Source organism: Schistosoma mansoni, chromosome W, assembly GCF_000237925.1.
Source record: "Schistosoma mansoni strain Puerto Rico chromosome W, complete genome".
NCBI lineage: Eukaryota > Metazoa > Platyhelminthes > Trematoda > Strigeidida > Schistosomatidae > Schistosoma > Schistosoma mansoni.
The window spans coordinates 14,787,814-14,800,942 of record NC_031502.1 but is presented as its reverse complement, the minus strand read 5'-3'; the positions used below and the strand labels follow the sequence as shown (position 1 = coordinate 14,800,942).

Genomic DNA, 13,129 nt, shown 5'->3' with positions numbered 1-13,129 from the left:
CAATATAGCCTTAATTCACAAGCTAGCCACTATCCATCTCTGCTTACCATGCTTGTGAATTAGGGCTATATTGAGGCAATACGCACAGTATACACATATGCCAATTAGAGACTGACCAGTTGCAGTCCTAACACATCGATGGGAAGATTCAAACAAGCAATACTAAGTGAATTTATACTGAGAACTATGTTTAAACTGGATTCCACAATGGAGTTCAAACTAATACTGAAAATCTTAGTGAGACATCCTTTTCATTCCATGAAGTTTAAGTTCGTGTAAAATATAACTTCAAGCCTTTTTTGATTTTGTTTCAAAACATCCGACCCCGAAGAATTTATCAGATGTTACCACCAATACCATAAATAAAAGTACTATATATGTTTATTGTGACGATATTTTAGGCAATATTCGCACACTGTGGAACTACGAGCAATTTATATTTCGTGTTAAATATTTCATCTTTTTTAAGAAACCACTGGATTAAATATACAAATAACAGCTGAGCTAATGACTAAACACTAAAGGTGTACTAATCTCTTGCATGAAATCGATTGCATTGAAAATAAATCTCTCCTTTTATTCACTGCTACATCATAGGAATTTATAAAATGTACCGTTTATTTTAAATAAAATCACTTACTTGTATCCGGCTTTATCTTGAAGTAATCCTAAATTTTTTTGAAACTCATGACAAGCTGAAGTTTTATACAAGCGAGTTAGTTCACGGTATATACGTCCCCTTTAAAAGCAATCGAAAAGCCAATCGTGTACTATTATTATTACTTAAAACGTAGGTTATCATAAATTTTCAATTTCATTTATAGTTCACTAAACCGTCTCAGCAGAATAGTTTCAGTTGGTCTTAACATTTTCCCGGCTAATTGTTCTTACTGCAATTAAACTCGACATACACTCTGTTAATAGTCCTATATCTGGCTGAGGAAGCAGTTTTCATGGTTTTAAATCCGTCAGTGTAATGGGCTGAACATATCTAGAGTTCACGGATTGGCTTTATAGGTGTAACGAAGGAAGTAAAATAGTAATCATCTGACAGGGGTTAGATTTATTAATCTGCATACCTATAGCATCTACTGTATGTTAAAGCCGTATTCTAGAACCATGTGGTAAGTTTAATAGGATTCCATTATTAATTCTAAAAGGTGAATTTTAGTTAACGTGGTGACCCGTAACAGCTTAATAGCTTAATATGGAGTTTCTAATTATTTTCCCTTACCCTTTGGTCAAACATCAGGGGTAATGTTTAGAAATACGATGATGAATTTGAGTTGTATACATAATATTACTGAGGTCTCAAGAGGAGGAGGATGTCCAGATATACAGTGACTGAATCTCCAAATTGAGCGCCCGATGTAAATGGTTCCACAAGAACAGCCGAATCGGTCGATGCACATAGATGAGACAAATTCAGGAACTATGTTCTTATTGTAACGGCCATATGGCTTAGCTCCTGCTAGTGCTTTTTGAATAGCTTTTCTTATTCATTGTGTTATTAATTCTTTAATGATGTCATAAAAGAATATTAATTTCAAGAATGAAAGTTTATTAGAAACTTTAGTTATCTCTGAATTTGTTCGAACCTGGGTAACGTGTTTGTTGATAAGTTTTAGTGGATATAGATTCATGTTGATTAAGTTATGGATTTTAGTTACTCTTCTTCACTGGTATCGATGGGGCAAATACCTTTTTGCACTGTGTTAAACTCGTTACCAGTTTTCTTCTGTATCTGAGAGATATAGCGCTGTAAAAATGAGTGTATCGATCAGCTGGTGTTGATTTTCTACAGATATTTTTAATGTTCTTGTTAACATGACGTCTAAACATATTACCGTTACGTCCTTTCTCTAGTGTGAGGGTGACTGATGGAAGAATCCTATTAGATCTTTTAAGTAGATATTACATTGTAAGTACTATAAAGGGGCTATCTATGTAATAAAAATAAAATACTAGCTGATTAATTTCGTACTTGAATGGAACATTTTCTAGTGTTCTGTGAAAAAAATTATCGAGGAGCGGACACGGTGGTGATCTCATACCAATCCCATCTTACTGTCTATAGAAATCGTCACTAAATTAAAAGTGTACATTTATTGTGCACCTGATGTTTAATTCGTCCATTGTAAAAAAGGAATATTTCCACTTTTTTCGTTAGATAAGGGGTAACAACTATTGACTAATCCAAACAGTCATAAATGAAGGGAGTGTGAAACTTTTACTTCTAGCTGCAATCACTCTCAAACAAATTCAAATAAATGTTATGAAAAACTGGTCTTAGATACATTACGCTCTATGATCCCTACTTAAAATCTAATATAATACCATCAAAATATGATAACGTTTTGAATGTTAGCCATAGATTTTATGTCTTATAAAGTTTTCTTGAATTGCTGATAAACACTGAAGTTTATCTGATGTTAGTCAAATTGAGGTCAAGGGAGAAAATAAAATGATAACAAAAAGCAGATTACTTATAAATTTCTTACCAGGTTGTTTTCTCGATTTCCGTGTATTCAACAATAGGTATTTGTTGACCCCTAAAAATAGGTAAAAAGGAATTTAAAGTCTCACGTCATACAGAGTCATATTAAACATTTAAATATTTATATTTCGATCAGCATATTGCTAGTTTCATAAGCATTAATTGTACAGCTCTTTGTAATGGGAGCACTTTCCACTTTCCCAGTTATCTTTAACCCACTGATTTGATGTTTATTTGCAGTCAGTAGAAAGGGATAATCTGACAAATGGTCCATATGGTACCGTGTGCATAAAACTGAGATGAGTTGGACTAAATAATTGATTGGCTTCATTTCGGATTGTCGGTCATTTGAAATAGTACAGACCAAACACAGGTAAATGTTCTCTTGAAAAGTTCTTATCGTTAGCTAGTCACCGTAGAGAAGCATAATGGAGGTGCACTGTTGAGTAGTTTCAAGGGAGGGGGAAATACTCGTTAACCATTTTTGGATTCATGATGACTCTTCAAGTATTACTCGTTTTGATAAAAACAGTCTAAACGATTATAACTTGGATTTCAGAAAACAGATGTCAGACACTTAGATAATGTAGCTAAGAAATGAACAAAAACGATTTACATATTTGACCAAGGAAATTCAAAATAGCATTTATTAATTCATCTAGTATTCAGGCCTAACACAACCGGGATACTGCTCACCATTTATAATTTAAAGCTATATCAGCAAACATCATTCGACGTTTTCTGTATTCCTTATCTTTGAAACCCTGAAATGTTAATATTTTCAAAACAAAAACAATGGTGAATAGGAAGTCAAAAATTAATTAATTGTTAAACATTACGAAGGATTCTTAGTATTGTTATCCATCGGACATCCGTACAACTAAGAGTGGTCAATAGTGCCAATTTATATGCATTAACATTTAAAGTACTTTGACTTCGGTTAAGAGACACTTTAACCGAAACCCAAGGTAATAAAAAACATCCAGCTTTTTGATATTATAACGATGTTTAACAACCAGGATTTGAACAATATTTCAATAACATTTGAGAAATTATTGCCCAGAACTTTTAACATCATCATTACTGCATCAATAAGTTAGGGTGGTTATAAAACAGGGTAAATTGACTCATTTACTTACAGTTGCTAACTCACGAACGTGATGTTAGCGTAAATTCTTAAAGAATTCATTTCAGTCCTTATAGCATATGATATTTGATGGGTGCTTAAAACGAAGAAACTATTGTTGATTATTTCAAAATGTAGATGTATCTCATCAAAAGTCTTAGAATCTCTAAGAATAACTTGAAGATTACCTGTTCCTTACGTATAACTAATAGTTGTGTGGTCAGTTTGCGTTTTTATCAAGTTACAATATGTTTTCTATGGAATTCTTCATATTTCCTCCATATTTCATATAATTAAGGGATCTTGAAGATCTAATACAATGAGAAACGAAACAATTACACTTGAACACAAAATACATACATTTTGTTTGTTTTTTATTGACATATTGTTATCACTCACCGGATGATCTGCATCCAATTCCTTTCCATACATCAGAACACTATTTGAGACTTTATCTAAGTCAGAAATGTGTCTTGGAAACCAAGGTACTTTATCGTCTAAAGTTGGATTCTTTGCCTCAGCTGAATAAGAGATTATTATGGTAAATATCAGCATTAATAGAATTAGTAGATTGACTTGTTTATAAATGATGAAACCATAGAAGAATGTATTATATAAGTTGCTATTCCGTATAAATTATTGTAAAAAAACTTTCACGTTATTAAATCAAGTCTAAACAATCTATTTTACCTAAAGCTCAGCCACGACTTCATTTCCATGACCAAATGCTAGGAATCATTCTCGAAATAGATAGTAAATCTTAACAAATATTTCGATTTATCTTAAACGTTCTAATAAATCTGATGTCATAGTAAGCCCTCCCCAATTTTCTATTCTAATGACCTTTCTTACTAAGTTTCACAACAAAGGTCAAGAAAAGCCTATCATATTTTCACTACCTACTTGCTCTAATTTAGATGCTTGATCTTTTATGTATGCAAATATGTCAGTTTGATTGAAAGTATGTCTGCATCCTAATCCTTTTCTCTCATTAGCTCTAAACATAGAACAGCACTAACTTTACTCATATGATGAACTACACTCATTTTTTTCGGAGTGCTTACTTTTCGAGTGCTTGTGGATTTAAATGATTATTAACAATAAACGCCTTCCCAACACGACTGGTATATTGGCTTCTAGATATTCTCAAGTGAATTCGTAGTGATGTTAAAAGAAATGCATAGTTAAGGGACCATAATATTTTGGAGTTAAAATTGAGGAAGTAACCTCATCAATGTGCAACTAACGCTATGTTTACCATGTGTTTTCGTACCTATATAGTATCGGTTGTTATGTTAAGTCCATATGCCTTATTCTAACTTCTGGACAAGTAATTCACCTATCCATCATGAGTCATGTTTTCACCTTGTTAATTATTCGCTTATTAACCCTGACCATTTTTATATGAGCGTAGGTGTGTGTACACTTCTTATCCTATTTATCACATGTCTGTCATTTATTCTTGTCCGACTATAAATATTGATTAACGCTTGATAAAAGTGAGTTGACTTATCCGCCATCTCCAATTCATGCTATTTTTGTTTCGCTGGCCGATATTTACTTATGTGCTTATAACTTTCTGGCCTGAGTCTTTTGTCAATAAAACTGTAGCTGCCGATTCTCTTTGCCTTCTGATTTGATTTACCGTTAAGATTGGTATTATAACGGTTATCAGGGTGAACGATCAGCGAAGCACGGCACTACACCTACTGATGTTGCACTCTTGAATGTTTTTATCAGCCAAATACAATCTCATAACCTTCTTCTTATTCAATATTACCTGACGCTTGGTGGATCCGTAGTATAAGCACATTTAAATGACGTAAAGATATTTCGGATTAATGTATCTTGGGAGTTTGTCCATGACTCACAAAGCATCATGAATTTCAGGGGCAACTAATAAGTATTCAACAAATGAATTTCTCTTTGTTATTATAAGAGGACGGAGATTTTTCTAATTTAGAAGTGAATTTTACAATTTGATTCCTGACAAACCAGCTCAAGTAAGGGGACGGAACATTTCGGTATATGTAATATGTGGAACAAAACTGGTATGTCAAACTCGTATAGTTAAAATAGGAGCTTTTATAAAAACCAATTCTCCATGAATTCAATATCATGTTAAACATAAATGTTCAGTGAGATCCTACTCAGACTATTAATGTCTTTATTAATATCATATAGTTTGAATCATTTGATAAAACAGCTAGGAAATTGAACTATATAGTCTTAGGTTTCTCACTTTCATAAATGTCTAGGTTACTTTAGAACTACAATTACTTCTTATATTTTGTCTGTTGACGTTATGTAGACTAAAATAAACAGTGTAAAGTTTACTGAGTAACTCCAGGCATTACACTCCATAATTGATTGAAAGCAACTACATTTTTGCATCTTCTCACCAGCATTTACAGGGGGGGTATGTGATTAAGAGGGTTCCAGTAATAACCATAAATTTTTCGAACTTTTTTTAAAATGTAACCATTCATCCATTCGTATACACCAATTATAATTCAGACACAATGACTTACGTAAGTTCATTAGAGGATTTTGAACAATACGATAAGATGAGAAAGACTTCAGTTCTTCCAACAGCCTCTCAACTTCTATACATGGAACTTCAACATGAACTAATAACTCCAGTGGTTCAAATTCAGATTTTTCCGTATGTTTTTTCATGTTCAGCCTTCCTAATCTGCTTTCAATGTGAAGAATATTGATATTTCTATCCTGAAAATCAAATAAACATAGAGAGAATTTCTAAGTCAGATGATACCTCTTTGAGTTGCATAAATAAGTGATCTTCGATAGATTCTTCAATAAACTGTTGTTCATTATTTAATTGTTACAATGTTCAACAATGCTTAACGAAATGATTTAAACTTTCTAGATGAAAGAACGTTTAGGTTTCAGTTGTTCCTCAAGTCCACCGCAGCTGAGGTATTGGCGCTGTTTACTCTTCAGACGACAATAACAATATCCACAGCACATGCGTAATTATTTCCGAACTATGTAAAATAATGGGATTGTTATAAATTGAATGAAAATATCAACAAAACCTAGTACATCATCTAAATAAGGCCTATTCGCACATAATTTCAATCGAGACCTTAGGTTCTTTGACAAGTCATTAATTCCATAAAATGACAGCTAAGATGGCTATTAGCCTAATTTCACTGTGTACACTATAGAAATCGTCATACTTAAATGGAATTTTCAGATGGTTTGAGTGAATATTTATATACACATTGCCCTGGGATAATAAACTTTAACTGAGTTTAAGCTTAGTTGCTGAATTTAGAGTAGTCTCTGCTCCATAAGTTTGTACATTAGTAATAGCATTATCTGTCACGAGAACCGCGTTTCATTGCTTCGATGAATAACAAGGACGTGTTTATATTTATGTAATTATTAAAAGCTCCATTGGACTCTCTAAATACTCTATTGTCAAAATGAAGCATACTTAAACACCTGGATTGACTGAAATCTTTTGTGTAAGATATTGAACGCATTAATCTGAAACAATTGGTCCATCTTTTGTATATTATCTAATCCAACATAAGATATTTAGTTTTAAAGCAAATACAGCGCCATAAGCCGTAAAATGATTTAAAGGTTACTAAAGCCGTTTTATGGTTTTAGGTGGTGTGACATATTATATTACTTCTCCTTATCAGTTTATATTTATTGAAGTCTTATCTACCTGACTTAAATTTGTCCTCGAATATAAACAACTTGACACGTGTATGTATGATCAGATTGTTCGAAATATGTGGTGGACATGCATCATATTTTTTTCGGATGACTCTGTCTTGTCATTGCTTTATCAAAATATTTAGTTTTACTATCTGTAAGCTAATTCGTAAATAAGTAAAAACCTTTCAACCTATATGATTGTCCAATTAATTGGCTAGGTATCTGAGAGTATTCTGAGTATAGTCAGGTGAAAAACGCCTCAGTACAAATAAACAAAATATCAGACTACAAATCACATGCCCACAAATTAGAGGATGTTTAATATTAGGCATTGTAACAATATTGCTCGAATTATGCATACTACAAAATTCAGGAGCGAAAAGATTCAATACAAATAACTTACTGTGAAAATACTTATAATCGATTTCATGTCATTCATATTCTTAACTAGTGATATAATGATGCTCATTTCTTGAACATTTTGGTGGTGACTTTGAACAGCATTTATGTAGGGACATTCTTCTTTCGTTGATTCATCAGCTTCACTTCTAACATTCTCATCCAGCTGTCTCCGCAAATCAGATTCTGTAGAGATCATTTCAGTTTGAAATGCTTGTGATAAAATTTCGGATTGTCAATTAAATCAGTTATTGAGTGTTGAGAGCTAAAAAAAATACACCATAAAACAGCCTAATTTGTTTGTTGTGGTTTTCACCATTAAGTAATATTCCCCTATGAGCAGATAATTTAATTTGTCTTCACAACTAGAAATGATTAATGCATTAATATCATACAAATGTATCCAAAATAAAATTTATTTCTGATTGTCTTTTTGAATAAAATTTCTTGCGGATAAAATAATCTAATTACAGTGAAATTTCTGAAGAATTCAGTTGGAAATATTATTCATAACCAGATTGAATAAGCTATAATCATTCAGGTGGCCAATAAGCTTAAGATATACGTTTGTAGTGACGTCTTTAAATGAATCCTTTTGACTTCTGCCAGTCTCTTAGTTATTGTTATTTTTAAAAAAAAAATGCTACTTCAAGTCACTGAATATATGTAGTATTCAAATGGTATGGAACTTGTCGTTTTCACAATAAGATTGAAATTGCTCAATACTGGACTACCAGTGACTTTCTTTAGCGACGTAATTAGGATTTTAGTTGGAAAAAAACTTTCACGCTAATCTGTGTATCATCGACATATCCATTCCAATTTAGCCTTTAGAACAGCGGAAACTGTTTATTGAATTACGCTTTTTCAGTCAGCAGTTAGCAGAAGTACGTTAGAAATAAAAACACTCCTTTTTAATTCCATTTGGTATTGTTTGCCCGAATTTTTCCAGAGATGTTTAGGACTGCAATTGATTGGCGTTTGGAGCGAAAGTTACTTAGTTCGAGCCCCGAAGTGAACATCAACTCTGGGATGCAGGTACACCTAACTGAAAAATCCCGAATAGGTTTAAACGCGCGTCCTGAATTCCATTGCTAGTCACCAACCATCTTCGCTTATAACACTCCTTTGTTGTTACTACAGGATTATACAGTTAAAGTAGTTACTTCAAAGCAAAAAATCTCTTAAATTCTTATCTAGTAAATCAACCGACGTACAAAAGTGTACCAAATAGTTCGTTTATTCTAAATAGAAATTTATAAATAAGCATCGAATTCTTAAGTAATCTTCAAAATAAATCATAATAACAACTTTGTTAGTGAACATCGGCATTATTGATATTATGTTCAGGATGCAAACACGGAAAAACAAAGTTAGTTCGGGAGGTTAAAGTTTGGTTGCAAATACTTCAAATTTGGGCGTCCACAGACTTATGAGCCTTAGTTTGAGGGGTGAACTTCCCGTATAAAACTCACATGATGATTGAATACTCGCTTTTACTAAAATAAAGGGAAATAACATGAGTGCGAAAGGTATTGAACCGTGGACGTGGCGTCAACGAATATAGCCAAAAAGTTTTACATAAGGACAAAAAAGCTGTCCAGTGAATTATGCTTTTCTATGGTAGTCTAACTATAATCACTCTATGAAATAAACTGCAAAAGCATGTTATTCTAATTTCCTACAAATTCTGTTTCTGATTTGTCAGTAATAAGGTAGATATAAGTCTAGAAAATGCTAGTGGGAATTTATGGAAAATGTGCTCTAGAATACAGTTGAAATTCATCTAAGGATTGATAGTTTAAAAGATGATGTTTTATTCCTAGAATAAATAAAATAAAATGGTTCATTCTGAAAGAAAACAAACAGAACGAATCTTAAAAAGTACAGTAGTAACTTACAACAATGTAGCAAACAATATGTTTAAATCTTTCAAAAGTTGCAGTTTAAATACCTAAACGAAATCTGAAATATTAAAAAAAAAAGAAAACAAATATCAACCAATAAGACTTCTCAACCACTATCCCAATAATCCTAAATATTTTGAATATAAATGAAGATTGGAATAACATTTAAATAAGAGAACGATTATTTAAGAAGATATAAATATTGTAACAATAAAAGATGAAAATATCTCTCATCAGGACGTAAAGTTATGCAACTTTCCTAAATCTAAAATTCTTCGCTAGGTGGGGGGATAAAATACAAAAGGTCTGCAGTTATCGTTCGTCATATATACAGATACATTCATACACAAATATATCTATGTGGATTTCTACTTATAAAATATAAATATATAAATGGATGAGATTACGCGATGAAACACGGTTTGTACATCTTGTTTACAATTCGAATGATGCTACTGAGTAAATAATGATTGATCACACTTTATTTTGATACCTAATATTTTGTGGTCAAGTAGAGGAACTTGACAGCAAAATCAAACTGAACTTTGAATCAGAAGTGATTGAACATTTGAAACATTTATACGGTTCACTAAGAGGTTCCATGCTAGTTAAGATTTTCAAGCCTAATTTATATGATTTGCCGAGATATTTTACAACACTTCATTCTAGATATTTGAAGCTTGTCGTTGATTGATTTATTAATTTTTCGAAGTATTTCCAATTTCCAACTATTTCAAGTCTATAAAATTTCAAGGAACAGTGAATATTGGTTGTGTTTTTCTTGAACAGTTTATAGCCAATATCAGCAAGCTCGCGATTCCGGTTGCATCATTTTCTTCAGAAAATTGATATTCTATCACACAATCTAACTTTCAGGGTGTGTTACAAATCTACTATTAAGTGATGTGTTCATATATTTGACCAATTGTTCCTATGTTTAAATAAGACTTGATTCACAGAGTGGGATAAATGTTTATATAACCTAAGATTCTAGTGACTTGCCAGTGTAGATAAGACTGCTCTTCCAGATGTTTTTCATTTGTACCACTGTAATGGAGGTGAACTCAGGTGAGTTTCTTGGTCAACCATAAGAACCATACACTGATTATTTCATTCACAAATTTCCACCGTTTGTCCTTCACATTCTGTATAATTCTTTCACATCACAATCTTTTCCTATTTCTCATTCTATTCTCTTCAACTCGATCTTCTTAGCCATCTGCTGCCAGGCTTTCTACATCTAATTGGCGTTACATACGACTTATGTCGACAAACATAAGGAGCATACACCACACCACTACAGATTTCTATCCATTGTACTATTTCTCACCGAGTTAACAACAAGTATTTTGGGTCTTCTACAAGACTTTTATTCACATCACATAATTTTTAATGAAAAAACATTATGTTCGCCTGGTATTTTCAAATATTAATTAATTAGTTATTTGAAAATCCCCATAGAATATTCGAAAATTATGAATATTTGAAAGAAAAATTGTTTTCAATAATTTCATCATCAAGCTCTTGAAGATACCACAGGTATTGTATTTTGACAACACTTTACCAGTAACAATTTCTATAATGGAATCACACCCACTCAGTAAAATCAAATGTCAGAAGCGAGGAGGTCGGAAGATATATTTGATAGATTATCAATATATGGAGAAGTGAATGATCTAAACTGGCTAGTGATTGCAGATGTTGCGCATGCCGTTCAAACTCGTGATCCGGTGCTGATGCTTGACCGAGCGCCATCAACTAGGTGAGTCCATCAAAATAATGTAGTCAGCATCTAACGTCGAACACATACAGAGATATTGATTTTGACGATTCATTTACTGCTACACTCTGCAGTTATAAGTCCATAATTATGATATTTTACATAGGTCAGAACAAGTCACATGCATTAGTGAATTTGACAATGTTATATGTTAATAATAGTGAACGTTCGCATCTGTTATGCTATAATTACTTCAAAATTGTGTTATTTGTAAATTAGAAAAGTCATTTAATAAAGATCAGAATGATTTGGAGTAAAGTATTAAGTCATAATCAGTACAATAGCAATATAACAAAATAAGAAATCATGTGAGTAAAGTGCACAGTAAGAGAATTTCATCTTGTTAATCGAGGTAATATCGTTGTGTAAATTTAATATGTAATAAGAGGTGTTATCAAGATAATTACAATAAAAAAGAATTTATGTGAATCAGGAAAAAGATGAATGTACAGATTAAGAAAGATATAGACATAAAAGGAATTAGAATGGTCAAGAGGTTTACAGTATCCAGTTTATGTAACAGGTGATCCAGTCGTGAGTCCATGTAAACATAGAGGCTGAATATACCTCTTCATGATATATAAGTTTGGTTTACTGGAATTGATCTAGATGGCTTGAGCAATTTAGATTAGCCGTTATTTAGCCCCTTGAGATAGATTCTTTGGAACCCGTGATAAAACTGAGAAAGCTTCACCTATTTTAATATGATGTTTATTATCTACCAAGTGAGAAAGAATTGGTACTGTTAATCTATTTAGTGATTCCTTTTCCCAACCATGCTGGTAAATGTTCACGAACATACAAGGATAAAGCCCTCTGAGTACGGCCTATGTAATTAGCTCAACAGGAGCAATTGGATTGCTATACAAACATGGAGGGGCCCATCATTGGTAACCTATCCTTGATTTGTTGTATAAGTACCAGTTTTGTTGAGTAAATTATGAGTAACTTGGCGGCGTGAAACGTCCTTTGAAAAGTTTTTTCGAGTAGACATATAACATTGTCAAATTCATTAATACATGACTTATTTTGACCTTTGTAAAATATCATAATTATGGACTTATCAATGTAGAGCTTGATGATGAAGTTATTGAGAACAATTGTTCGCTCAAATATTCTTTTTGATTTAATCCTTTGTGTCTTAGTTGAAAATCATTTTATTTGAACAAATTAATTGGCAGACAAGAACCGCCGTATTCATCATGTGAGCAAAGTGCTAGTGAATAGTTGTTCGTGAACGTTCACCTCTATCCAAAGCACATTATAATACACCTGCGTCTGCAGAATATCTAACATTAACACTTAGAACTTACATACTACAGCCATTTAGTACAAGCTGGTGGATTCTAATATGTAATTTTTTAAAATCTCAGCAATACTTTGAGACATTATTGTGAAGCTGAATAATAGATTATCTCGTGTCGATAGTGATATACATTTATTGTTTATAATTGTTAACTTACACGAGAATTAGGTGAATAGTTTCTTCATAAATGATCCTTAATGCCCTTATCTACTGTGCACAAATTTGTAACTAGCGGAAATTCAACAACCTGCTCAAAATCACCTCAATAATTTAATTTTGCTTATTCATTTACTGGCATCAAGTTAATAGCAAAATGAATTGTATTAGTTATGGCTTCGCTTTCCTCAAATGTTCTGATGAAAACATTTTTTCTTATGCAATTATATCAAGAGCAATAACTGTCATGTGTTCCAAAAAA

The 13,129-nt window shown here is 32.4% G+C and overlaps 1 protein-coding gene across 1 annotated transcript in view; it reads right to left on the bottom strand.

Moving 5' to 3' along the window:
* Smp_174920 (putative tyrosine/tryptophan monooxygenase) overlaps positions 1-6,302 on the bottom strand; it is a gene marked incomplete at both ends in the record, with an annotated part of 14,505 nt that extends 8,203 nt beyond the window's left edge. Inside the window, 5 exons of the mRNA XM_018788680.1 lie at positions 641-739; positions 2,502-2,552; positions 3,194-3,261; positions 4,023-4,144; positions 6,155-6,302. Coding sequence (XP_018654198.1) covers positions 641-739; positions 2,502-2,552; positions 3,194-3,261; positions 4,023-4,144; positions 6,155-6,302 — 488 coding nt within the window. The remainder of the gene's footprint in view (positions 1-640; positions 740-2,501; positions 2,553-3,193; positions 3,262-4,022; positions 4,145-6,154) is intronic.
* Positions 6,303-13,129: the final 6,827 nt, after the last annotated feature.